The sequence below is a fragment of the Peromyscus californicus genome, unplaced genomic scaffold (genome assembly GCF_007827085.1).
Source record: "Peromyscus californicus insignis strain IS unplaced genomic scaffold, ASM782708v3 Scaffold_24__1_contigs__length_46423439, whole genome shotgun sequence".
NCBI lineage: Eukaryota > Metazoa > Chordata > Mammalia > Rodentia > Cricetidae > Peromyscus > Peromyscus californicus.
In genome coordinates, this window is record NW_026294535.1 from 28,492,134 (window position 1) to 28,519,515 (window position 27,382).

Here is a 27,382-nt window from a genome sequence, read left to right on the forward strand (position 1 = left end):
TGTTTCTGTTTGAGAGAGTTGGGCCTAGTGGAACCTCACACTTCATTTTACTTCAAGGCTTTTCTCGCATTTGCTCTATTGGTCTCTGTAGTCAAGAGCTGTCCTACTTGCAAAGCTCAGGAGAATACAGGAGTAAGTGAGAAATTCGTTAAGCACCTCCTCATGCTTTCTCTAGGAGCTGCCGTAACATTTGCTAGTGTTCGGCACCCCTGTTTTTCGGAATTTTAGACTGTTGTACTACTCTACTTGTATGGGAAGAAAATTATTTCTTGCATTCTTAACTATGTGCTCTGTCCTGAGCTGCTTGTCTCCTACACTTTCCTTGGTAATCTCCATGTTACCAGGAGGTGTAGGTATTCTCTGTGGAAATGAAGAAATGAGGCTCTTCTTCAGAGGGCCATTTGAGTAAGGTCTCTTAGCCAGGTAAGAGGATAATCTTGAGATTTGAGTACAGCTACTCAGTTCTGTTTTTCTTGTCATTGCGTGCAAAGACAGATACTATGTCAGAAACTTTATATTACACTTGCTCTTTGAAGCATTCTTTTAAAATATTTTGTATTATTATAATGCACACTTTGAAAATGATGTGGTACATGATCATTTCCAGGGTGTTGCTCTGGTAGCTAATTGTGACTCTGTGTCCAAGGTTCATGTTGATCCTTGGGCACTACATTGTTTCTGAGACCTGAAGAATAAGCAACTACTTTCTTATCTGTGGTACAGTTAGGAGTACAGAGACCACCATTTCCATAGCATTAGCAGTCTTACTGTGGCTGATAATATTCAGCAAGGTATACAAGTTTATGGATAAGTACACTCGTTTATGCAGCAATTTTTAGAAACAGACTTCAAGAAGCTGAGAAGATTTTTGTTATTATGTCTTCTTTTACATCTTGGTCTTGACTCACTCAAACATAAAATCCATATATTCCTGTAAACAAGGCAAATGATTTGCCAGCTAAAAATCTAGGTTAGGTAAGTTCTTTCAGACTGAAAATTAAAATAATTTAAACCCATTGTAAGATTAAGCTTATGTTGTAAGATCAACTCTGAAATATTACCTGCATTTCTGATATAACCGGTTCTCATATCTCACCTGGTGTGATTGTGGCATGATAATACGATTTTGATTGTATTGTTTCCATAACCTTTTCAGGTAACTGGTTGATTAAGTCAGATTTAGAAGAAAATGTTTCATGAGGTCAAAGGCTAGGTTTGCAGGTTTAGTCATTCCATGGACAGCAAACACATTTTCCTTGTTTTATAACCACAGTTTTCTACCTATTACCCCACCATTTGAATGGCACACGCTACAGATGAAAATCATGTTGATCAGTTTTGAGCTGCTCTCTGTGTAAGGACTTTGATGAAGGAGATGAGTTTAGTTATGACAAGAAGCTACCAGCACCAGAAGAATTGCCATTTACGCTCTATTACTAAAAGTGGATATAGCTTGATAAATCTGTATAGATTCTAAAGAGTAATAATGGGAGAAAATTTGACTATGTCGTGGATGAAAACTAAGGATGTTCTTAGTTAGGATTGGGCCAGTTTCTGTGTTGAAATATTAGTGGTAACAAAATTTTAGGAATCGACTTGATCTTTTGAGCAAATAAGAAAAGCTAAATTCAAGATAACTCTTCAAGGCTATAACTTTTACATTGTTATAAAGTTTAGCTTATAATTCAGACTTTATAAACTCTAGAGGTGGAAGCAGGAAGATTAGAAAAGTTCAAGGTCACCTTCTGCTACTTATCACCCTCTGCTACTAGTTTGTGGCTAGTCTGTCTTAAGACATAAAAAGAGAAACTCAGAGTTCATACTTATACTCTACGTTAATTCTTTGTTCTTTGTGTGTCATAGTAGATGTGCTGACTAGTTTTATATCAGCTTGGCACAAGCTGTAGTCATCTGAGAAGAGGAAATCTCAACTGAGAAAACACCTCCGTAAGATCTGGTTGCAGGCAAGCCTGTAGGGCATTTTCTTGATCAGTGGTTGATGGGGCGAGGGCCCAGTCCACGGTGGGTGGTGCCATCTCTGGGCTGCTGGTCCTGGGTTCTATAAGAAAGCAGGCTGAGCAAACCATAGGAAACAAGCCAGTTAGCAGCACTCTTCCATGGCCTCTGCATCAGCTCCTAGCTCCCAGGTTCCTGCCTTGTCTGAGTTCCTTTCCTGACTGCTTCAGGGACGGCCAGTGATAAGGAAACATAAGCCAAGTAAACCCTTTCCTCTCAGAGAGCAAGGTGCTTTGGTCATAGTGTTTCATCATAGCAACAGTAACCCTAAGACATTAGGCATGAACTATATTAACATTTGTGGAACTAAAAAAAAGATGGACAAGACTTACTTTTGTCTTAGAGAAACTGAACTAGCCCTTCAGTAGACAGGAATGCAGAAAACTACACATGAGGAATTTCTCTCATGGGCGTAGTAAGGTGGCTCACTAGAGAAAGGTCTTGCTACATGAGCCTGATGACCTGAGTTTGACCTTAGAACCCAGGTAAAGGTGGAAGGAGAGAACTGACTACAGAGTTGTCCTCTAGCCCCCCCCCCCAACTTTGTGGAAGAGCAGCCCCCAAACTCCCCAACAATAATATTTTAGAAATGTCACTGTTTATCGAGTCTATAGTAATTATTAAGGCTTTTCCTTTCACTTACGCACTTACTCATTCGTTGTTTGTTGAGTGTCTATAATGTGCTAGGTTTTCTTGTTGCTTTAAGGGACACAGCAGTGAGCAAAACAGACCCAATTCTCCTCCAGTGGGATATCTGAATGGTGTAAGATAAACTATGTCCTGTGTCAGTGTGATGAAAACTAAAGCATGATGGGAAGGAGAGAGTGATAGACCGTAGACTAAGGAGTGGACTGTAAAGAATGTCTTCTGATGGAACAGCTCTCGAGCAGAATCTTGGGAATTTACCCATGTTCCCTTAGCCCTCCTTCTCTGGTGGAGAATGAACATGGGGCCTTATGCATGCTAGGAAAGTGCTCTGTCCATTCTCGTACATTTTATTTTGGGATAAGATCTGAATGTGCTTAAGTTCCCCAGGCTGTCCTTGTACTCATTCTGTAGCTTAGGCAGGCCTTGAATTTGTAATCCTCCTGCCTCAGCTTGCTAAGTAGCTGGAGTTACAGGTCTGCACAACCAAGCCTGGTTACCAGGGTGTTTTCTAAGCATAGAGAAGTGACAGTGGCATCTGTCGAGTAGCCTGGTGGTTGGGTTTAACTGCCAGGTGCAGGGCCAGTGTTTGAAGGAATAGATGGCACCGGGCTCTGTCACAGTCCTGTCTGATGATAACAGAAGGATGCAGTAGCAATACAGATGGAGTGTCATGTTTATACACTAAGCAATAAGGAAAATTCTCCGAAGAAGCCAGAGACTGGGAAGGATACCTCCAGATTGGATTTTGGCAACAGAATTAGTTATGTAAATTGAGCCACCAAGATGAGAGGATTTTTCAAACTTAGCTAAACAAAGAGAAAAGTTGTGATGGGGGTGGGGGGTGGGGGACACAGGTTACAAATCATTGTACAGTAAGTTCTAGCAGCCAAAACTGCCTGAAAGTGGAGTAAGTGGAGTTTCAAGGCTTTATTATAGGAGATCAGAACATTTCTGTGGGGTAAATCATTTAGCTGAATTGTAGATTTTAAATACCAGAGTTTGAGGCTTATTTTGTAAAGAACAGTGTATCAAATGTTTTTGACTAGGGGAATAACACAGTCAGCATGATCGTTTAGGAAATTATCTTAGGTTGAATACTGTCAGATCAGTTCTTTGTGTTGTCGTACTTTGAAAGGACACCAGACAATACACTTAAACAAATTGTTAGGAAGCTTCACAGTAGCTCCAGAGAGTGAGAAAGTTGAATGACTAATGCATTCACAGAGGAGAAAGAAACATCCTGAAAGAAACAGGAGTTCATGGGCTGGCTTGAAGAATGATTAAAACTGAGTAGTCCAATTACAACGCGTCTCAGTGTCAAGTGAATACAACACACACGGTTAGTCTTGGCAGTAGGAAGATATTTTCATTCCTTTCTGAATTTCAGTGTCTAGCAAGGTAAATGGATGAGTGGGGTAACAGTCATTGTGGGTGCAGCTTCTGAAAGGGGGAGGAAAAGGCTGAGAAATGGCAGGGATATTAGTGGGAAATTAAAGAGAAGACCGATGTGAAATAGAACAGTGTAGAGGAGAAGAATCAGAACCTAGTGACTGCGTTAGAGCTGGTTGGGGTGAGCTGTCTGAGCAGGTCAAATAAGGGGTAAGTGGGTAGAGAGACTGGTTTCTGAGAGAGAGAGAGAGTAATCAGGGTTATTTTTGACAGAAAAAGTGCTTTCTAAAATAGCCTAAAAGCCTTCCTTTCTAACAGACTTTGGGAACTAGAAGTGCATTCCCGACAATGTCCGAGTGCATGGGCAGAAGTGTTGGAAGGTCAGCCTCGTCTGCAGGAGAGACTAGCAGGCCGGAGGCCTCATCGGGGGCTGCTCACCCACTGAGAGGACACAGTGCAGTAAGGCAGGGTCACACTAGTACCAGCAGGAAACCAAAGTGAAATTCCTTCTGGAGTGTTCTGGAGAACTCCATAGCTTGACAGATTGCAATTTCCCGAAGCCACAGAATTTAAAAGAAAAAAGTGAAGGGTTTAATTCCTAGTGTGAAAGTACTCATGAACCCCCTTACCTTCCTTTAAATGTTACTTTAGGGAATACTGTTTCCTCACTTAAGTCCTTTGTAAACTCTGGGTACTCTTTCATTTCAGACCTCAGGTATTGGAGATTACAGTGCTCCTGAGAACATTTGTTTGTTTTTTTAGATCATGCCATACTCAGAAGTTACTGAAGTTCAAGAGACAGTGAGTAATGTTTGATCCTGTGTTTAAGATGCTAACATTTGTTTTCCTAGGATTTCAAGTTGGAAGTGGGTGTTTCCCACTACACTTTGTACATTGTCTCTATACAACACAGCAAGTGAGGCTGGGAGAGTCAATTTAAAATTTTGTTTCCACTTCTTATTTTTTTACTGTAACAGTAATGCATCGCAGTGTACCATAATTAAATAATATGTAAAACCGTAACAAGTAAAGCTCTACCGCCCAAATATGACCACTGTTAATGTTTTAGTGTATCTTTCCTAAGTTGGTATGTGTTTGTCTCACATTAAGTGGAGTAAAAATGGAAAGAACCTAGTGGACCACAGTATATTCTCGAGCCATCAGTGATAAGCTCAAGTTTCTGGGGGGAAAAAACGTTTAAAATCTTTCATGTAAAACTCAAGTATAAAATGGGCACAGTTTTGCAGATTAGAGGAATATGAGAAATTCAAGCTAAGTAGAGAGTGAGGACCCCTGTTCTAAGAACAAGGAGCTCCCAGCTGCAACATATATCCTTCTCTGAAGTTCCTTATTCTCGGAGCCAAAGATAACACTGAAAAGAAGGCCTAGACGCCTTGTGTAATCCCTGCCAGTGTGGGCTCTGGGAGCTGCCGCAGCAGCAGTGACTGATGAGCGAACTGTACAGGGGAGAGGTGCCGCCAGCTGTGTCCCTGCTGGTGCGCTCTCTGTGCTTCCCCTTCCGCCACCAAATGGCTGAAGTCAAGCTAGTGCATGTACCAGGAAGAAAGGACCGCTTAAAGCTGTGGATCAAAACCACAGCCCGTCCCAGGGAATCGTTTCTGTACCTCGGGGTGACTGCTGTCTTGCTTTGACTGAGACTTAGGTTGAAGGGCACGGTGATAGCCTTCTACTTTGTCCTTTATGTTTCTTAAAGGTGGAATACGCAGAGATTCGGTGACATATATTTAGATATACAGTACAATTAGATCGTGATTTCCATATAGCACTCTTTTTATGAGAGTCAGACTAATTTAAATAATTCTTGTAAATATTAAGTGATTTTAATGAAAGTGCTTTGTAGCACACAAATTCCCAAATAAAAATTTTCAGTCATATTAGTTTTTTAAAAACTATTTTCAGTCATATTAGAAGATTTATTTCTGTAACAAATTACTGAAATGAGTTTGGTTATTTATTGATTAAAAAGAAAATGTTTCGTCCTGTCTTAATGGTTTTTCACTCTAAGAAGTTTCTGGATTCTCTGAGATGTGCGTAGTATTTTAGTACTTTAGCTAAAGCCATAGAGTGCCTAGCTTATAAAAAGGTACCAGATACTTGTGTGGAGTTAGTCCACATTAGTTATTGCACAGTCTTTCTGTATCACACAACGTGGTACTGTATCCCCCAGACATAAAGCCAACACGTTAATGTCCCCTCGGGGAAGAAAGTTACTTGACAGGAAGATGCTCGCTTGTTCCCCCTTCTGTCAGCATCATTCTCAGGTGACTTGGGAGGACGGTTTACTGACATCCCATGGAATGCCTCCTGTCCACACCCTGGGCAATGTTTGGAAGACATGCTTTGTTCTCATAGTGTTTCAGCTTTGGTTGGGAGTGCGGTCACTGGAGTTGTAGATGTATTGTCCAGTATTCGTTGGTTTTCTGGTGCCTGTTCCTTTATCCTGTGACATTTGTCAGTCATCAGTGACCAAGGCATTCAGGTCATAAACCTAACTCACACACATACCACCATTTGTGCTTCTTCTACCAGCTTGAACCTTTCTCTGTACTGACTTCATATATACAGCTGCCTTCTTGGCATCCACTTGGATATCTTAACAGACGTCTCACATGTAGCCTTCCCGAGCTCCTTGGTGTTCTCTGTATAACACAGCTGGTCAGCTGGTGGCATTTCCATCGTGCAGGTGCTCAGTTCAGACCACTTGAGATGATCTTGGCTCCTTTCTTGTGTGCACTTGGTCTGCTTGGAAATCCTCATGCTGTAGAACTGAATAACCTTTCATCACCTGCACTGCTGCTGCTGTGTTACCCCAGATTGTTTCAGTAAACTCCATTTATACTCCCGTTCTTACAGTATTTTCAAAATAACAAGTTGGAACAGTCCTGCTAAAATAGAATCAGACCAAGTCAGTCCCTTTCTCAAAACCATTTATTGCTCCCCTAATCCTATTCAAAACACAACCAAAGTCTGACTAAGGCCATGCAAAGACTTCCATAATCTGGCATCTCTTTACCTCATTGACTTCAGTGTCATTACTCTACTTTCCTGATGCAGCCTAGCTTCTGCATTCACACTGTTGCCAGGCCTTTGCACTGGCTCACATCCCAGTCCTCTGTATTTACTTTTTGTTCCCTGTAGAATCCTTTCTGGCAGTTTTCCTTATTTTCTTTGTTGAGTACTGTGGTAGGGTGATCTTAGGCTACCTGTCTGGTCTGGAGCTCCTTTCCCCTGAGGCTCAGTGTGCCCCTGCTCTGTGCATATCTTCTCCTTTTACTTTTAAACCATGTAGTGTTTATTATGGTCTTATATGGTTTCTCCTCTAAAACTGAAATACTACTTTGACAGAATTCTGATTTTCGTGGCGTATGGGTCAAACCCAGGGCCAGAGGTAGGCACACGCTACCACTGAGGTACAAACCCCAGCCCAGGACAGGATTTTTGTCTGTTTACTGCTAATATCCTTTGGTGCTTAAAATGATAAATGTCTATAGTTGTTTCTCAGTAAACATTTATTGGATGTATTGATAGTATGTATTTCAGGTCATCAGTCACTGTCAAACTGAACAAGTTAGGATTAATCCAGTGGGATAAGATACAAATGGCACAGACATGCTAAAAGGTATAATGTTGATATTATAATACAGTTTTTGGAACAATACCTACGGTTGTTGTCTATGTTAGAAATTAGTTTTTGAGAGTGAACAGGTAAGGAATAGAAACTGCACAAAAGTCAGCACAGGCCTGTTAACCAACAGAATTGGTGAATATAAAAGAAAACTGTACAATGAATAAGCTTATTAACCTTTTACTCCAAATAGAAGATGGATTCTAAAACCTTCAAGTACATAGGTTTGTAAAACTAAATTTTTTTGTTATGTGTACATGTGCACACATGTTCTTGCTCTTGTGTGCTTTTGTGTGATTAAAACTACAGTTTTCCTTTGTGAAGTTACTGGTAAATCTAGGGGAAAATAAATAATAGTAAAAAAAAATCTAAGAAATTAGAAAGAGAAAAATATTTGTGATAATCCAAAATGACACCCACTGGTTGGTCTTATTCCCTGGTGAACAACCCCATTCTCTCCCAGAGTATGCACACTGCTGTATTTCCTTTCGTTTGTTTTAGAATTTTTTGGAGGGGGTCATTTTAAAACAAATAAATACAGATTTTCTCTAAATTTCTCATTGCAGGAAGATTTTTAAACATGGATGATACATTTGAAGCATTTTTAAAGTTGGCTGTACTTGTCTCTGTCAGCTTCCTGGCTTTTTACAGTTTTCCAGTGTTATTTATAGATTTATTGTCTCATAAGTGATCCCAGAATTAAGTCATATTAAACAGAGCATTTCTTTCAAACTTTATGACTCAGGAATCCAAGAGCAGTTAGTTGCAGTTAGGATTAGGGGGAGAATTCTACTGTTAACTCCACTGAAAACTTGATTGGCTGGAGAGGAGAGATCCTTTTCATCTTCATTTTGTGCCTCACCTCAGCGTTTGCCTGGTAGGCCTCTCTGCAAGGCTACCGAGAGGAGGGCCATCTTAGAGACTGACCATGAGAGAGTACTGGAACCAAGACCTGATCTCAAGAGGCCACCAACCTTTTGCCATTTTCTCTTTATGAGGAGAGAGCGAAGCATGGTGGTACCTGCTTACCGTCTAGGAGCTGAGGCAGAAAGATGAAGGGTTTCAGAACAGCCTGGGCACTGTGTTAAAACCAAGCCTATGCCTCCTGCCCCCAAAGCAAAGCTAACAAGAGGAAATGCAGCAGTTCTGCACAGTCTGGGAGAAAAGGGATTGTCCACCGGGGAATAAGGACCACTGGCTGCCATTTTAGATCATCTTCACACATATTTTTGCTTTTTTAATTTTTAAGATTTATTTTTTATGTAAATTACGTGTTTGTGTGTGTGCCTTTTTTGTGGGTCTGTGCATGTGTGAATGCAGGTGTCTGCAGAGTCCAGAGGTGAATTCTCTGGAGCTGGAGTTATAGGTGGTTGTGGACTCAGGTGCTCTCTACAGCTGAGCCAGGTCTCCATCCCTGATTCACAAATACTTTAATCCTTCACCCCTTTTAATCTCCTCCCTCAAGCTTGCTGTTTTAATAAGGACCTGAGCACAATGAGTTCATTGTCAGCAGAGCTGTATTCTGTGAAACTGAAATCGGTTCATAGAAGAATAAGCATGGATTGGCATCTGAAGAAAAATAGACACTGGAACATGATATCCAGAATTGCTCAATAGCTATCACTTTAGGAAAGTGACAGGTAGGAGAATTTCTCCAAGGAGATGACCGAAGCCTGAAGCAAACAGCTCACCTTGTTCAGTCACTGTGCCCAGAAACAATGTAATCAGTGGGAAGTTTTCAGTTTGGTGTGTGAAGTGCAGGGTAGCTGAGAGCTGTGTGCCCACTGAGGGAGGCGGTGATACTGTAGGTTAAAAGCGTTTCCAGCCAGGCGGTGGTGGCGCACGCCTTTAATCCCAGCACTCGGGAGGCAGAGGCAGGCGGATCTCTGTGAGTTCGAGGCCAGCCTGTTCTACAGATCGAGATACAGGAAAGGCGCAAAGCTACACAGAGAAACCCTGTCTCGAAAAACCAAAAAAAAAAAAAAAAAAAAGCGTTTCCAGATAGAGGTCTGCAGCCTTTCTCTGTTGATGTTCATTTTAACTTCTTCATTAAAGAACTGAATCTGGGGCTTGGTACGGTAGAACATGGGAGGTTGGAGGAGGACTGTGGGATTGAGGCCAGCCTAGGTTACTTAGTGAGGTTGTGTTGGGGTTGGGAGGTATGGAATGTCCTCTGACTTCTTGAAGGACGAGTAGCTCTAGATTCTGCAAGTCCTAGGAAAATTATGTCTGACTCAAAACTTATCCTTGAGGAATTTATCTGACAATAACTGTTTCTCTTTCCTTTTTATTTTTGCTGTTTGGTTAAAAATGATGTCTTTTGTTGTTGTCTTTGTAGAAACTGTTTGCATCATACTTGCCATATAATAAGCACCAAGTAAAGATTCTGCTTTTTTGTATAAGACTAATCTCTGTAGAGAGTGCTCTGATGGCATTATAGCTAAAGTTTAGTAGAGTATGGATGGTAAGTAGTTTTAAAGCTTTAAATTTAAAAGGATGAATGCTCAGTGCTCTTAGTTTTCTGAACAAGCTTTACCGCTAATTCCTACCTTGTTTGGAATCAAAGGAACTTTTTTTTTTTTTTTTTTCGAGACAGGGTTTCTCTGTGTAGCTTTGCGCCTTTCCTGGAACTCGCTTTGGAGACCAGGCTGGCCTCGAACTCACAAAGATCCGCCTGCCTCTGCCTCCCGAGTGCTGGGATTAAAGGCGTGCGCCACCACCGCCCGGCTGGAATCAAAGGAACTTTTAACTGGAGTCATTGCAAAGCAACACACTTTGGTGATTCCGTTTTCTCTTCACTTCCCCAAGTTAAAACAAGTATTTGGTATTGCCTAAGCCAAGAGTCTTTGGGTGTAGAGAAGGAAATGTCTTAAATTACGACGACGACGATTGACACTAATGTGCATGCGCTTCCTGCTCACAGACTAACGCTGTTCCTCTTGTCCTTTTGTCTCACCGCTGCTTCCGTCCGGTGTCTGCTTCTTCCTGGTTTGGATTGTGTGTGTTTGCCGCTCAATCCTTCTGCATTCAAAGCTTCTTGGTGATAGCAAAGATGTCCTTGGGCCATCAAGTAAGTAGCTAACGTTGGCATGTCATGTTGTGAGGACATGCTAATATTTTGGTGTTACTTATAAATGACAAATAACATTTCAATTTTGATTGTAGGGATGCTGCTCAATGCCCGCTGTTCGTCTGTTGCTCTTGTCCACATGGACAGAATCTGTACTGACATCACAGGCATCTAGAGCTGTGGTTCTCAACCTATGGGTTGTGACCCCTCTGGGGTCAAATGACCTTTCACAGGGGTTACCTAAGGCCATCAGAAAACACAGATGTTTACATTCTGATTCATAGCAGTAACAAAACTACAGTTATGAAGCAGCAACAAAAATAATTTTATGGTTGGGGGGGGTCACCACAACATGAGGAACTGTATTGAAGAATCACAGTATTAGGAAGGTTGAGAACCACTGATCTAGAGAATGATTCATTATTTAGGGCCTCCTTCTTCTAAGACTCTTGTACAATCATCACAGGCATAAAGAGATCATATAAGGAACTCACTGCCTCGTCAAACTGAGAAATAGTGTTTAGTTTGTAGAATTGTAATATAATTTGTGAATTTTTGTTTGTTTTTTGAAAATATGTTTTATCTTAGAGATCTAGAAGATTATCCTTTAAAATAAAATTGTATTCAGTCTACTGTAACACATTTTTCTGGTTTTGTTTTCATTTTCTGAATAGGGTTGCACATCGTGGTAGCTTTTGAGTAAGTGCAACAGATAAAACTTGACACTGCAGGATTGTTTTAGTCTAAACGGGACAGAAGCAGCTGTTCCATTAAAAATCATAGCAGCTCTGAACTGCAAAGAGCCTCCTAGATCAGTTAATAAAATGCTAATTTCACCAACGAAGAGACTGAAGCTAAAGCTTACACATCCGGGAAGCTACGTTGGCTGCTCATCCACTATGTACCACTGTTACTGCCACTAAAACATAGTGAGAGCCAAATGTGGTTGGTTGAAAGCTGGTCTGTCAAAATCATTAAAGCTTCATTCGATCGTAAATTGGATAGAGGTTCTGATTTTTGTTGAGTAGCAACATAGGAAACTGATTTACAAGTTTTAGTATTTCTGTCCAAAAGTCACCTCACTGTTGCAAGCCATCCCTGTGCTTTGGGGTTCAAAGAAAGGGACTGTGCAAGGTAATTCAAGAGTTCTTCCTAATGAGGTTCTTTTTGTTGTTGGTATTCTACAGACAGGGTAATTGGTGGCTTGAATATGATTACATACATTATGTCATAATGAAACCCATTCTTTTCCAGAATTAAGATATTTTAATAAAAAGTGGAATCTATATATAATTTTTAGTCTATGGTAGTTTTTTCTCAAATACTGGTTAGAAAGCATATTTAATTTCCTTTATAAAATGATAATTTAAAGTAATACACTAATTTTTAAAAATTGCAACAGTCCTTAACTATCTAAACTATGTTGCATATTACACAGCAATATTATCAGATAATAGAAAATTTAAAAGTAGAGCATAAATCTTTTTTTACCCATTTTTTTTATTTTGCCAAGAATATTTTTAAATCTTAAAAACCCTCTACAGATATTACTGCATCCTATCACTACCATAATTTTAGAAAAGAAAGACCTCATAAACGTTAAGGGGAGTCAGGTTGACATGCAGGTTACTTAGGATTCTTATCTTGGTTTCCATGTACCCTACGGGAAAACACCAGAATTTTCAAAATTCTTGAAATGTTTGAGTTGACTTCAGGAACTAAGGAAGGTGATAGATTCACACATGGTACAGTAAACACAGTATTAATTATTCCAGTGTGATTTCTGTTAAGTAATCGGAGATGCGAAGTAGGCTACTTGCACTATAAGTGGAACCAGCAGAGGGCACTGTAACGTCACCATTATCAGGTGAATCACTTGTCAGAAACTGCCAAGTAGCTTTTCAGTTGCTCAGCAAATATTGATCAGTTGTGTCAGTGGATACACACAAAAACAAAGTCCTGGTGCTTCTTAAGCTTCCGTTCAGAGAGTCCACTGTTGTGCACCTGCTGCAGGACATTGAATGAGCTGTGTTACGAAGAGCTTCCTTCATCTGGAAATGGTTCATGTTTGTGAATGGGTTGAGACGAAACAAATAGGAAGATAGGCTTTCTGTCTTGCTGTCAGGCACTCTGAAGAAAGAGATTATTACTTGAGAGCTGGGCATGACGACACAGGTCTGTAATTCCAGCATCAGGGAGGCAGACAGGCAGGAGTATGTGAGTTCTGTCCAGTTTGGGTTCTGTGATGAGATCCTGTCTCCAAAAAAATCACATGAGCACTGGATTGGGAAGAGGTGAGCTGAGCTGTTTCCTATGTAGTAGAGCTACTATTTAAGACACATATCTGTGCATTACTGATGAAATGCTAAAGCATGCTTTAATCTATTCCCTTTCTCTACCTTGTGGCCTTCCTCACACGTGATGACTATTTATTATTTATTTATCTTTCTTAGTTTTAATTTTTGCTTAAAAAGGATTGCTTTTTCAGGTTTAAAGATTTTAAATTATATATGTATCTCTAAGGTTTTTAATCTAGCATTTATCATGTGTGTGTGTGTGTGTGTGTGTGTGTGTGTGTGTGTGTGTGTGTGTATGTGTGGTCAGAGGACAACTGTGGGAGTCGGTTCTCTTGTTCCACTGTGTGAGTCCTGAACGTGGGTTGGGTCCAAGTGCCTTTACCCCATTGAGTCATCTCTCTGGTCCCTGTATCCCTAAGTTTTGCTGGGTTTTGATTTCTTACTTGTTTCTTTTATAATAGGCGAGATTGGATCCAGGGCACCTCTGTCATGCTAGGCAAGTGCCCTGCCAACCCTGTTTTTTAAAGGACTGTATCATAGTGTGTGCAATATATTGAGAACTTGCTCTTTGTAGTTGATGTATTTCTGTGATTCATCTGGGCTGTTTGATCCAGAAATAGGTACCATATACTGTTTTAGCTTATGCTTGTGACACAATTTATTAACCCGTTCGTTGTTTTATTTTTATGAGACAGAGTCTTACTCTGTAGCACTGGCTGGCCTTGTAGCTCGAAGCTGCTGTGGGGAATAGTGCTCTTAAAGAACAGCGATCTTCCTGCCTGTGCCCTCCTGGTACGGGGAGTAACGATGTACATCACACACTTGGCTAGAGCATACCACGTTTTGTAGTTTTAGGGTTATTAGTGCTGCTTTCTTTTATGTGTGCTTTGCCTGTATGTGTGTCTGCGCACCTGGTGCCCGCAGAGGTCAGATGGGGGCTGGTGTACCCCCAGAACTGGAGTCGCAGATGGTCGTGAGTTGTCGTGTGTGCAGGGGAGTCTAGGCCAGGTCATCGAAGAGCAGCGGTTAGTGCTTTATCGACTGAGCTGCTTCTCCAGCGCTCCTTACCCCACTCCATTTGGTTTTTAATTGGTGAGAATTTAAGCTGTTCGAGGGCCTTAGTTTATTTGTTCTCTGGACAGTGTTGTTTGAAACTGCTTATTCTTGTCTCTTAGAACACATAAGAGTTTTTCTAGGTATAAGAACAGATCATGTTGCATTCATCAAGTGTGTGCTAGTCCCAAGTTGGTCTCCAAAGTGCTAGTATCAATTTATACTCCTCCAGCGCCCGAGATCTTAATGATCCCAGCTTCCTTATTTGATATTACCAATTTATTAACTTTTTCAATTCTGATTACTATAAAATATCATGCTATGAAACTGATTTCTACCTCCCTGATTATTAAGCAGAAAGAATATTTTTCATGAACTTTTTGGACATGTACATTTTCTGTGAAATACTGTTCAGTTCTTCCTTCTGTTTTTCTATGATGCTGTTGGTCTTTTCTAATTGATATATAGGAGCTGTAGATTTAAAGCACTTTAGATACAACCTCTGTTAACTGTGTGGCTGTGAATAATTTATCCTGTTCAGTGTTTCTTCAGCTTCTTTATGGGATTATCTGATGACTGGATTCATAATTTTGATGTTGGAGTGATAGTATTTATCAATTCCTTTTTTATTAGTGCTATTACATATTTATATAGGGATCATTGCCTACCCCAAATCTATAAAAATACTCTCTTACATTTTGAAAGTTTTCAAGTTTGTTTTTTCATTGGTTTCTTTAATTTTCATGGGACTATTGCTCGAGTGTGTTATGAGGAAGGATGGAATCTGTGTGTCTGGTTCACCTAATCAGTTGTCCTAGTGCCTTGTCTTTTTCCTGTTAGTATCTGGACTACACATCTGAAAGGATCTGTTACTGTTTTTCTGGAATGGTATTTCAATGAGTTCGAGTTTGTGCATTCCAGCTATTAATTATAAATCTGTTATCTATTTTTTAATCAATCAAATGAATCAGATAGCTGGAGGAGCCAGAATATATACTTTGTGATAATGAAACTTTATAAAAATAGAAAGCTAGTTTGATTGACTTTTTTAAGTGAAATTTTATTAACAGGAAGCAATATCTTTAGTATGTCAGGAAGCAGATCAGGATTAAGCATTTATGGGGAAATGAGGCAGACAAAAGCCTTGCACTCCTGAAATTGAAGTTCTAGTGGAGAAGAGGCAGTAGTTACATAGTCCTGATGGTGATACGAGCTACTGTGGAAGTAATGTGACAGACAATAGCTTGAGATGGGTGGACACTAATGGAGAGATTGATGAACTGAGCTCTGTTAAACCAAGACCTGTTGAGGAGAAAGCACCAAGAAGACACCGAAAGACCTTTCCCAACAGATAGTATTTGAGTACAGACAGTGAGCAAGAGGAAACAGGAAGTAAAAGTCTGGGCCCAGAGTATTCCAGATAGAAGGAACAAGAAAGAGGCCCCAGGGGCCTTAAGAGAGCTTTTCTTCCCGAGGCTGAGTTCTGTTCTCAGCACCACCAATGACTGGCTTACAACCCCCTGTAACTCCAGCTCTAGAGCCGCAGTTCTCAACCTGGGGGTCGTTACTTCTCTGGGGGTTGTATATCAGATAGCCTGCATATCAGATATTTATATTATGATTCATAATAGTAGCAAAATTACAGTTATGAAGTAGCAATGAAATAAAGTTATGCTTGGGAGGGGGGGTCAGCACACCATGAAGAACTGTATTAAAGGGTCACAGCATTAGGAAGGCTGAGAACTACTATGATAGAGGGATCTGACATCCTTTTCTGGCCTCCATAGGCACCAACACACGGGTGGCATACACTCACATCGATACAACACACAGTAAAACATAAATCTTAAAAAAGAAATAGAACGGCTCAGAAAACTGCAAGGTGACGTTTTTGAGGAATACTAAGGTAGCCCTTATCGCAGGAGCCAAGTGGAAACTGAAAAGATAAAAAGATGCCAGACCCTTTGGCTCTTGAGGCAATGCGTTTATGAAGAAAGGAAAGTAAGCTTGCTCTTCTGAGTTCTCTCTTTCTCCCTCCCTCCTCCTCCTCTTCCCCCTTTGCTTCCCTCCCCCCCCCCCCCCCCACTTTCTTCTTTTTACTAGAGATTAAACCCAGGGCCCTGCACTAAGATAGCACCACCACTCCATCCAAGCTATAGTGACGAGCTGAAACAATGCACTTCAGCACTCTGTAGCCTGGGCCAGCAGAGAGACTCAGTCTTCCCAGTAGCTGGGATTACATGCTTGTGGCACCAGGCACTGTATAAAATAGAAAGCTATTAAGAATACTTCCATTTGATGTGCATCTGGTTTAGTAACTCAAATTATAATGACTCTTTATACCTTTGGGTGAAAAATGAACTCCACACAGCGAAGGGCAACATGGTCAGCCCAGGGTAGGAATTGTGGAAGTGGGGAGAGGTCATAGCATTCCAGATACGTCTGAAGGAGAGTCTAAGTATTCCATGGAACATCTCTGCATTTGCCCTGGGAAAGTGGGGACAGAAGAGCAGTGAGACAGAGGAGAGACGGGTACCAGAAGCAGAGCCAAGGCTGTGCTCCAGGTCCGTCCATGATGCCTGTTGACTTTAGCAATGGGTATTGTTTTCATTTTCTTTTTCCATTCTCTTTTCATTTTCAGTTTCTCTTTCCACAGCCTGGCAGTTGGATACGGGAGATATTATAAGTGGAGATATAAATCTAGGGGCTACCTGTCCATAGGTTTTTATTTGTTTTAACTTTATGGTAAATGTTTTTCATACCTTTACTTGGATAATAAATGAGTACTTAGTATTTTGGCTTTGAAATATAAGGAGCCAAAATAGAATTTTGAAAACTTTAGCACAATAGGAAATATGTGAAACTATTTGATTTTTAAAAGATACAGTGGTGAAAATATTAATGAGAGGTTCTAGTTAATTTAAGTGAAGACCAAATTTTTAAGATGAAACTAAACTATCTCGTGAGCACAGAAACATGAAAAAATGTGGAAGTAATAGGGACTGTGGATTTGATTTGCTCCATTCCCTCATTGTTTTCATTTTAAATTTCTTTTCATCCTTTTGTGTTATTCCTTTGTATTGGTAGCGTGACCAGGAGGGCGAGAAGCAGTGCACAGTTCTCTACGAACTGATAGTTGGGATGGCGGTGTTTTTGTTTGTTGTTTTTTTTTTTTTTTTTTTTTTTTTTTTTTTTTTTTTTTTTTTTTTTTTTTTTTTTTTTTGGTTTTTTGAGACAGGGTTTCTCTGTGTAGCTTTGCGCCTTTCCTGGGACTCACTTGGTAGCCCAGGCTGGCCTCGAACTCACAGAGATCCCCCTGGCTCTGCCTCCCGAGTGCTGGGATTAAAGGCGTGCGCCACCACCGCCCGGCTTTGTTTTTTTTTTAAAAAAAGATTTATTTATTTATTATGTACACAGCATGTATGATCGCAGGTCAGAAGAGGGCGCCAGATCTCATTATAGATGGTTGTGAACCACCATGTGGTTGCTGGGAATTGAACTCAGGACCTCTGGAGGAGCAGTCAGTGCTCTTAACCTCTGAGCCACCTCTCCAGCCCCGTTGTTTTGTTTTTTAAACATGTTTTTTAAAGACATTTTTGTGTCAGTGTTTTGCCTGTAGGTATGTGTGTGTGCCATATGTATGCCTTGGTGACCTCAGAGGTCTAGAGAGAGCATTGGATCCCCTAAACCTGAAGTTATGGATGGCTATGAACTACCTTGTGGGAGCTGGGCACTAAACCAGGGTCCCCTCCAACAGCAACAGGTGCTGCTCCCTACCCAGCAGCCTTTTGAAGACAGATTTTGGGACCTAGTGCGAGAGTGAATCTCGCCTGTTATTTCCTGTTTAGTCTTGGGGAAGGCAGTCTCTATCCAAGTCTCTGAAACTGAAATCTTGCCATCAAAAATTAGAAACCAGAGTAGAAATTCAGTTGAATGCACAGTTTGGTTTTCTCCTCTGCTGATTTGTACTTTCTGATCATTCATACAGCTATATATCTTTCCATTTGTGACTCTTCTCTGAAATGACTTGTCTTTTCCCTGTTGCATTGGCAGATAATGAGGAGTTACGTTACCCTGTGAAAGATACACAGTAAACCATAGGGGCCCTACCAGGTGGATATGTACAGTGTCTGTAATGTGTAAACTGAGACTTAGCTGTCTGTCCCTCTTGGATTTATGGTAATGAACATAAAAACAGAATGATTACGCAAACTTATTAAAGTAGTAAGATTACGCCGGGCGGTGGTGGCGCACGCCTTTAATCCCAGCACTCGGGAGGCAGAGCCAGGCGGATCTCTGTGAGTTCGAGGCCAGCCTGGACTACCGAGTGAGTTCCAGGAAAGGCGCAAAGCTACACAGAGAAACCCTGTCTCGAAAAACCAAAAAAAAATAAAAGAAAAAAAAAGTAGTAAGATTACTATAATCATAAGAGAATTTCAGTTTTAGTCCCAGTTATTAATTATGTCATAAAACCCATGACTTTACTGGTAATTACTTTTCTTTTCTTTCCTTGAGCTGTTGTAGCGAATAGTGACGAATCTCAGCTTTTGACCCCAGGAAAGATGAGTCAGCGCCAAGGGAAAGAAGCTTATCCAACACCAACTAAAGAGCCGCACCAGCCGTCCCTCAGTCCTGCCAGTCTTCACAGTCAGGGTAAGAGGCCGCAGGCTTGGAGTTCTTGTTTGTTTGCGGAAGGCTGACACGGTTGTACCACAGCACATTGCTACCTGGATTTATGCAGATGGGTGGTTGTTGTTGTTGTTGTTTATTTTGCTTGTATCATTTGCAATGGCCTTAGAATACACCTTCCTTTCTAGTTACTTGACTGCTCTTAGATTTACCAGTGTATTTTGTTGTTTCATTCTTGTAAACCAGGTATTCTTTCACTTTTTGGTCTTATGGCCTCCTTACATCCAGAGAAAAATACTTAAAATTTTGAAGAGGTTCTGTTTATGTGAATTACATTTGCTGATGTTTACTGTAATATAAATTAACCCTATGGAATTAGAAAATTATTATTAATTGAATTAAAATAATACATTTTAATATTAATGAATTTTTGTTTAACATCACTTCATGTACTTTTGTGTTTGAAATTTTCAAAATCCGCACTACTGGCTGTTTTGAGATACATGATTAATTATGGTCATCTACAGTCACTGCCCTGTGTCACAGAACATTTAAAGTCACCCCTGTTGCTGTATAGGAGTACACACTCATGATCATAACAGTCAGGGTGCAGAGGTAAGAGCAGTGTGAGTTCAAGGCCAGGCCAGGCTGCACAGTGATAACCTGTCTGCAGAAACAGGGAAGTGATTTGACACGCTTGCAGCTGGTGAGTGCAGCCGTTCTTTCTCTACCCCACGCCCCATCTCTCTCCATTTCCAGTAGTTTATAACTACCATTTTACACCCACTTCCATAAGACCAGTTCTCTTAGCTCCCACGGCCCTGATTCTTTAGCTCCCGGCCTCTGGGTGCTTGAGTTTGTGCCTGCTCACTTCGTCTAATACAGTATCTTCAGTTCTCGTTGTGTTGCTATGAGTGATAAGAGTTTTCTGTGGCTGAACATCACACACGTTTCACATTTTATTTATCCATTCATGAGCACGTAGGTTGATTCTATATCATGGCTACTGTGACTTCAGTAAATATTGATTGCAAATATTACTTGAATACTGATGTCCTTCATTTGAGTATTTGGAATTGCTGGATCATGAATAATATTTTTTTTTATTAAAAACGATGCCCATTTCCTTACTCTTTAGTATTTTTGTAAGACTTTTAATGTTTACCTTAATAAAAAGACCTCTGTGTTTTTATTTTTGCTTCTATATAGTCAGTGTGTTATGATATGATAATTTAAAGTATATGAATAAAATATGGACATACAACCATATACACATATCAAATCAGGCATTCTTCTGTGTTGTCCAGCAAAACCTGATGAATAGTTCTCTTAAATGTTGGCTGCAAAATGGAATTGGAAAATGCATTTGTGAACTTTCTGCACTTTACTAAATTAAAACTGATCTGCTTTGAAATTTGTATTAAAAAATATACTACATGGTAGTGCTTTATACATTTCTCATTTTATCATACAGAACATTTATACCTATTTGTATAAAAGGTTCAAGATTAATAGTTTCAGTGCTTCTTTGAAGAAGTTTGTCAACAAAACACATTCTTTTTCCATGAGTATATGGCAGCAAGAATTTGGTGACTAATATTGTAGTATTATGAAACTGGCTTTGGCCTTGCAGACCCTATAAAAGGGTGTTAGAGACTCCCACAAGCCCACGGATTGCACTTTCTAGTTTATGGAAGGTTCTGGTAGTCAATTAGTTTTTTTTTTTTTTTTTTTTTTTTTTTTTTTTTTTTTTTTTGGTTTTTCGAGACAGGGTTTCTCTGTGTAGCTTTGCGCCAGGTTTTATTGTGTATTCTCAGGTTCCCCGTGGCACTCCTTAGCTGCCGTGGAAGAGCTTTTGCTTTTAAGACTTAAGAACTTGAATTTATTGATCTATTTTTTATTTTGGGTGGTTTCAGTTATCTGCTCTGAATAATGGTTTGAAATTGTTAAATGGGCAATTCCAGTTTTAAGTTGCACTCAGTTCTGAGTATTGTGATGAACTGTTGTCCAAGACCCTGCTCTGTCCTCCCAGGAATGTGACTCATCCCTTTGTTCAGGGTATTCTGCTTGATGCAACATCCCCGCCATAGCATGGGAGGGGTATTGCTATAAGTTCTACTTCAGTATATTGGTGTAGTTATTGTCTTGTTTATTGTTAATCTTTTATGGTACCCACTTACAAACTACACATTATTAGGTGTGTCTGTATAAGACTTAGTACTAGTGGGGCTGGAGAGATGGTTCAGAAATTAAGAGCACTGGCTGCTGCTCTTCCAGAGGTCCTGGATTCAGTTCCCAGCAACCACATAGTGGCTCACAACCATCTATAATAAGACCTGGTGCCCTCTTCTGGCGGACATAACGTAATACATACATACATACATACATACATACATACATGCAGGCAGAACATAATAAATAAATAAATCTTTAAAAAAGAAGACAGTACTATTTATGGTTGTCGGAATCCACTGAAGTCTTGGCATGTAATATCCATGGATAAGGGGAAAAGGGACTATGGTTTAGTTATCTTGTAGTTTTTAAAACTACCTTTAGACCCTGTCTATCATAATTACACTAGCTGTGGCACACTTGTTTGTTTGTTTTTCCTCTCTTCTCATCTCAGAGCTGAGGACCGAACCCAGGGCCTCGCGCTTGCTAGGCAAGTGCTCTACCACTGAGCTCAATCCCAGCCCCCTCTTGTCAGCTTTTAATATAACTTTATGAATTATCTTTTGAGACTAGGCTTGTTCAGCCCATCTTGGTTTGGGGCCAGAGTCCCGAGTAACTCAGGCTGGCTTCAAACTGTGTAATCTGAGATGAAGACCTTGAGTTCATGATCCTTCTGCTTTCACCTCATGAGTGCCAGGATGCCATGTGGGTACCACCTGCCCAGTTTATGTCGTATTGAGGATTGAACCCAGAATCTTCGGCATGCTAGGGAAGACCTCTACCGCTGAGCTGCATCCCAGCCCCAGGTCTTTATTTGGTAGGCTTGTTGAAGTCAAATAATTTGGTTGTTATGCTCTTACATCTTCAGTCCCGAAGAAGGATCTGTTTGTTCTTGTCCCGTGTGCCTTTGACCTTCCCGTAAACTGGCTCCGTGTCCTAACAGTGTTGGCACTTGGATTCCTCCATGCATTGTTTAGTTCCTTCACCTTTGTATTTCCTGTAAAATTGGAGAAACATCAAGATTTAATCACATTAATTGGGACTATTTTTGAAAAGTAGTTTTTTATAGAGGCGGTGGATTGCAACATGTCCCACCACACATGAGGATTCACTTAATTTCTTATTGTCCTACTAGTGGGGACATGGGATTGAGTTGTAGGATCGAGTGGCACTTTATTGGAAGTTGCAGCTTTTCCTCTTTGACTGAGTCAAACAGAAATGCTATGTTTGGCACCCTGCAAACATCCTGTTCTCCATCAACCTTTTACCTAACAGTATCTACATACATCTTTTTATGACTTTTCAAGACTGATTTATTTGTGTGTGTGACTGTATGTGGGTATGTGCATGTGAGTGGAGTACCTGCAGAGGTCAAGAGGGGGGTGTTGTCTGGATTCCCTGGAGCTGGAGCTGCCTGGTGTGGGTACTGGTAACTGAACTTAGGCCCTCTGAAATCGTAGTGAATGCTCTTAACTACTTGTAAATCTTTTTACCAGAAGATGGTTTTCTTAGTTAGGGTTACTATTGAGGTGATGAAACACCATGACCAAAAACAGCTTGGGGAAAAAAGGTTTATTTTGCTCACAGTTCTGTATAACAGTTCATCATCAAAAGTAGTGAGGGCCGGAACTCCAACAGGGCAGGAACCTGGAGGCAGGAGCGATACAGAGGCCATGGATGGGAGCTGCTTACTGGCTTGCTCCTCATGGCTTGCTCACCTTACTTTCTTAAAGAGCCCAGGACCACTAGCCCAGGGATGGCCCCACCCACAATGGCCTGGTTCCCCCCCCCCCAACCCCCATCAATCACTAATTAAGAAAATGCCTTACAGCTGGATCTTATGGAAGCACTTTCTCAGTTGAGGGTCCCTGTCTGAAACCAACAACCCCATAAAAACAAAGATGTTAAGTCTGTGATGAGATGATCTGCTCTAGCAGATAAACACATCTAGAAAACCCTGAGAGCCCACAATATGTCAGATATTCAATCCAGTAATTGCTTCTGAGTGGGAAGAATTAGTTATAAAAGTACAGTGATTAATGCTTAAGACACATGTCTTCCAGTGCTTTTACAGGTGTTAGCTCATAGAATTCTTATAGGAGCATGGTGTATAAATCATTTCCCCTTTTACAAATGAGGAACTTGATCAGTTGGGAAGAATGATTTTCCTTGACCAACTGTACACAGTGTAGAAAACAGCTTTAATCTGGGAAAGAACTTTAGTCTGGATTTTACTGGCACTTGATAGCTTAAGTTTTGATCAATTTAGTTGGTATGTTTTAAGACTTAACTTTTCCAAACTTTAATAATTGTGGTTGTCTTTTGGTAACAGTCCAAGTATGTGCACAATGCTTTGTGGAGAGATAGTTGTTCCATTTCTTTTGGGTAGTACCTAAGAGTCTAGTTACTGGCTAATGTCTGCTTCTAGTGGTGATAACTTTTGGTTTGGACTTCTAAGTTTTTTTATTAATATAATGAAGACATTAAGTATTACTATATATCCATGTTGTTTGAATAGTTAAAACAAAGATACAGATCTTAACCCATCACATTTTTGCAAGGTTTAAAGTTGCCAAACTTTTTTTCAGGGTGGTAGGAAGGTTGGGACCAGGTCTCACCATTTAGCGCAGCACTGACCCTCTGCCTTCTGAGAGCTGGGGTTACAGACCACACACTTCTCTGAAAGTAGTTGGTCACCTCCGCATTCCCGCCAGCAACCTGTGAGCAGGACTGTCCCATGTGCCCCGTCTTTCTCGTTTCGGTTCTTCTCCTGGCTGTGTAGTGGAATCACGTGGGGCTTTTGTTTTTTTGTTTGGCTTTGTATTTCCTTACTGGCTCGTGTTGAGCATTCTTTCTCATGCCTACTGTGAACCTTTTATGAAGGATCAATTCTTATTTGGCCCATTTAAAAGCTTGGCTTCTTGCATTATTATTGAGTTTTAAGAGCTATTAAATATATTTGTGCCATCTTTTGATGGCTCTGTACTATCTTTTCTTCCTATCTTGGCATGCCTTGTCAGTGTGATAATGGTCTCCTTGACAAAGCAGATGTTCTTATTTAATGAGGCCAGATTTGTAATTTTCCCCAAGCTTTATATTTTACAAGTTTGAGAGTATCAGGATATATTCTTTCTCTCTCTCCTTCCCTCCCCCCTTACCCCCTTCATGTATTTTCTGAGACAGGGTCTCCTCTAATTCAGGCCAGCTTCACACTCACTGTGTACTCTTGATGCTCCTGCCTTGGCTTCCTGAGCGCCGGACATGTGCCACCATGCCTGGCTTCATCTCTCTCTGTCATTCTAATGTCACTGTCTAAGGTCGGGTCTTCATGTTTTATAACTGTGTGGCTTGCTGCTGTTCTTCTCTTAAGCCCTGGCCTTCTAGTATACCAGGTCCATCTTTCGTTAGAGAACAACGAAACAAAAAGTTGTTAGTGTTAAGTGAGGTCCTGGTGAAATAGAGGCCTCTACAGATGTGTGCATATGGCCAAAGAGTGCATGGGTGTGTAAAGCAGATCTCCAGGAAAATAACATGAGTAAAAATAGAGAATTATAACTCAGGATAGCACTTCTGAATTCTTCAGTCCTGTAATTGAAAATTGCTTAGATGACTTGCCTGCATTTGTGCCACGCCCACTAGTGAAAAGACAACGGCTCCCTGTTCCTTAGAGCTGTGGCATGTACTGGGCGCTGTCTGGGATCACCTAGGAGCTTTGCTCAGCCACAGAGTCTACTCCACCCAGAATCTCCGGAGTGAAGCGTAGTAACACATGTTTATAAAGATCTCCAAGTGTCTGTCTCATGCAGCATCATTTGAACCAGCAAATGGAAAGCAGTAACTGAGCCCACTGAGAGCTTAAGTTGTAACTTCTTTATCTGGTAGTCCAGGCTCTTAAGTGTGTCCACTTGAAGATGCAGCTTCAATATTTACTCCTCTATAAGACCTTTTGAAATGATACTGTTGTCTTCATTTTCAAAATCCAATATCAGTACTTGAGATTTTATAACTTGCTCCTCTGTGTGGTTATGATAGTAGAGTTTAGCTTCAGATTCAACAAGGAGGTTTGTAAAGGGAGTTAAATGTCTTCAGTGACATGCTTAGTAAATACTATTCAGTAAATTCATTTAGTTTCATTGTTCCGTTTTTCTAGCTGTGTCTCTTTCCTCTGTCAATCGATTCATATCAAGTTAAAGGAGAGGTCATAATTGATTAAAACATAATTGCTTTCTGAAGGACATACAGTTTCTTCTCCTGATTTTGGGATTTTCCTGTTTTTCTTTGGAATAACTGGAGAGAGTGATTCTCTTCCCCCAACACACATTTGTCAGGATAATCTTTGCTCTCTGTTCTATTATAGCAGTGACTTAGTTTCTTCCAAAAATTGCATATTGCTATGCATTGCTAGGCATTGGACGCAGGTCTTCTGGAAGAGCAGCCGGTGCTCTCAACCACGGAACCATCTCTTCAGTAAGTTCTGTTCCAGTCTAGAAGGGTAGGGTTTGTTTCATTCTGACTTGCGTGTGTGTCGGGAAAGGCAGACATGTTCACTCATTATGTTCTCTCCCTCTGTCTGTTTCTGAAGACAGGAGTGCCCAAGGAGGATGGCACTGAGGTGTAGCTCATCTCCTGAGAGGTGCTCGTTCCCTCGGGGTCACAGTTAGGATTGGTTACCAAGCTTCACGAAGTGCTGTGATTGGTAGCTAACCTTCTTTGTTGTAAAAAGCTATTTTCTACCTTTTTATTTCTAAGCTACCTTGTAGAGACATTATTTTGTGTTAGAACAGCCTTTGTTCTTTGCTGAAACTTCAGCCCATTTTATACTAATTTTTGGTTCTTTTTGAAACACAGGCTCCCCATACCTCTCAGCCTGGCTTGAAATTTATAATCCTCCTGCCTCACCTTCCTGAGAGTGCTGGAATTACAGGCATGTACCATTATATCTGGCTTGAACTAATCCTTAAATGTTAAAGTTTTGAATTATTTCATAGCAAAAGCCTTTGTTCAGTGATTATCCTGGTTTCATTAAAGTCAACTTAGACTGTCTGAGTATTGCATTTCCGTCATCTCCTAGTAAATTCTCTTCAACCTAAAGTCAGTTCCCTCTTGGTTCCAGCAGCATTAAAAATGACAGGAGTCTACACCGACAGCTAATAAAAAAACACGAGGGTGAAAGCAGGTTTCTTTGAAGCAGCTTTCTACGGTAAAGGGCTGTGTCATATTCCCCAGGTGACCGTGTAAGGTGTTGCTGGTATAATCTTAGATGACAAACACAAGAGAACCTTCATTAAGGTGGTTCACAGATAAAGACACCTAGAAGTCACTTTCTTCCATGAATCGAAGCAATTCCTTCTTTCTTGGTAAGACATTTGAACATCTGAACCTATATTGGACCATAAACACATAGATATGTTCTTGAATAGTAGTACATCTCAGGAAAATTGTGTTGTCTAAAGAGAACTCTGCATTTCTCCTTCCCCCATCTTTAACACCCTCCCCCATCCCAAGGTTTGCACTGGCTTCCAGCCCTAAGTGTTTAGTTAGAAAGGGTGTAAATTACAGGCTGGGCCACCTTCCGAGTTTTTGAGTCCTTAGTGCATTCGATTCTGAAGTTGCCGATGCTTCTGAAGATGAGGTTATTTTCTGGTTTGTAATTCCTTGCGTTTAGGAAGTTGCTTCATAGCATAATGAAAGTCAACATCATATTTTGCAAATAAGAATATAAGAATTTTAAACTCCTCTTGTGAAATGTTACAGTATCTATGTTTAACATTACTTTTACAAGGGAAACAAAAATAACTTGAAAGCATTTACTGGAAATTAAAAATGACTAATTCAGCTTTGTTTTAAGCATCTTTGCTCAAAACTAGGGGTGGAGATGGTCTGGCTTATCATTGCCAGGCCTTTAAAATGGTTTCTTTATCAAAGTAAAAAGAGGAATATAAGAATAATAAGGGATATTTTTCTTGAAAAAATGTTGTAAGTGTATTTTTAACTTAATATACTTGAAGGATTATCAGATACTAGTTCTTACTATAGGGACTTAATCTTCTTTGTTAGGAAAATCTAAGTATACTCTCCTTTATATATTTTATATATAGACACACACACACACACACACACACACACACACACACACTTTCTCAAGTAATTACAGGGCTTCAGTTCAATTGGCTGCTGTCATTTTTACTCTTCTTTGAGGGATATAGAGCCAGGTTTTCTGTATAATAAATACAAATGTCTAATAAAATTATTGTCATAATGTGCCAATGAAATGGCTCAGTGAGTCAACGTTTCTTCGACCAAGCCTGACAGTCTGAGTTGTGAGATTGTCCCAGGGTCCCCGAACGGTGTGCAAGGAAAGAACCAGCTCTTGCACGTTGTCCTCTGACTTCAACAGGTGTGCCACGGGCAGTTGTGCCTCCCCTACTTAGCTCGTGTGTATGTATGCGTACACACACACAC

The 27,382-nt window shown here is 40.4% G+C and overlaps 1 protein-coding gene across 9 annotated transcripts in view; it reads left to right on the top strand.

The window, feature by feature from the left end:
• The window catches only part of Osbpl8 (oxysterol binding protein like 8), a 151,609-nt gene that overhangs the window by 51,627 nt on the left and 72,600 nt on the right, over positions 1-27,382 (top strand). For 5 of the 9 annotated variants that reach the window (XM_052753317.1, XM_052753319.1, XM_052753322.1 and 2 more), the window contains 2 exons: positions 10,733-10,769; positions 18,635-18,772. In XM_052753317.1, coding sequence (XP_052609277.1) covers positions 10,733-10,769; positions 18,635-18,772 — 175 coding nt within the window. The remainder of the gene's footprint in view (positions 1-10,732; positions 10,770-18,634; positions 18,773-27,382) is intronic. The other 4 variants (XM_052753318.1, XM_052753320.1, XM_052753328.1 and 1 more) reach the window with 3 other exon arrangements.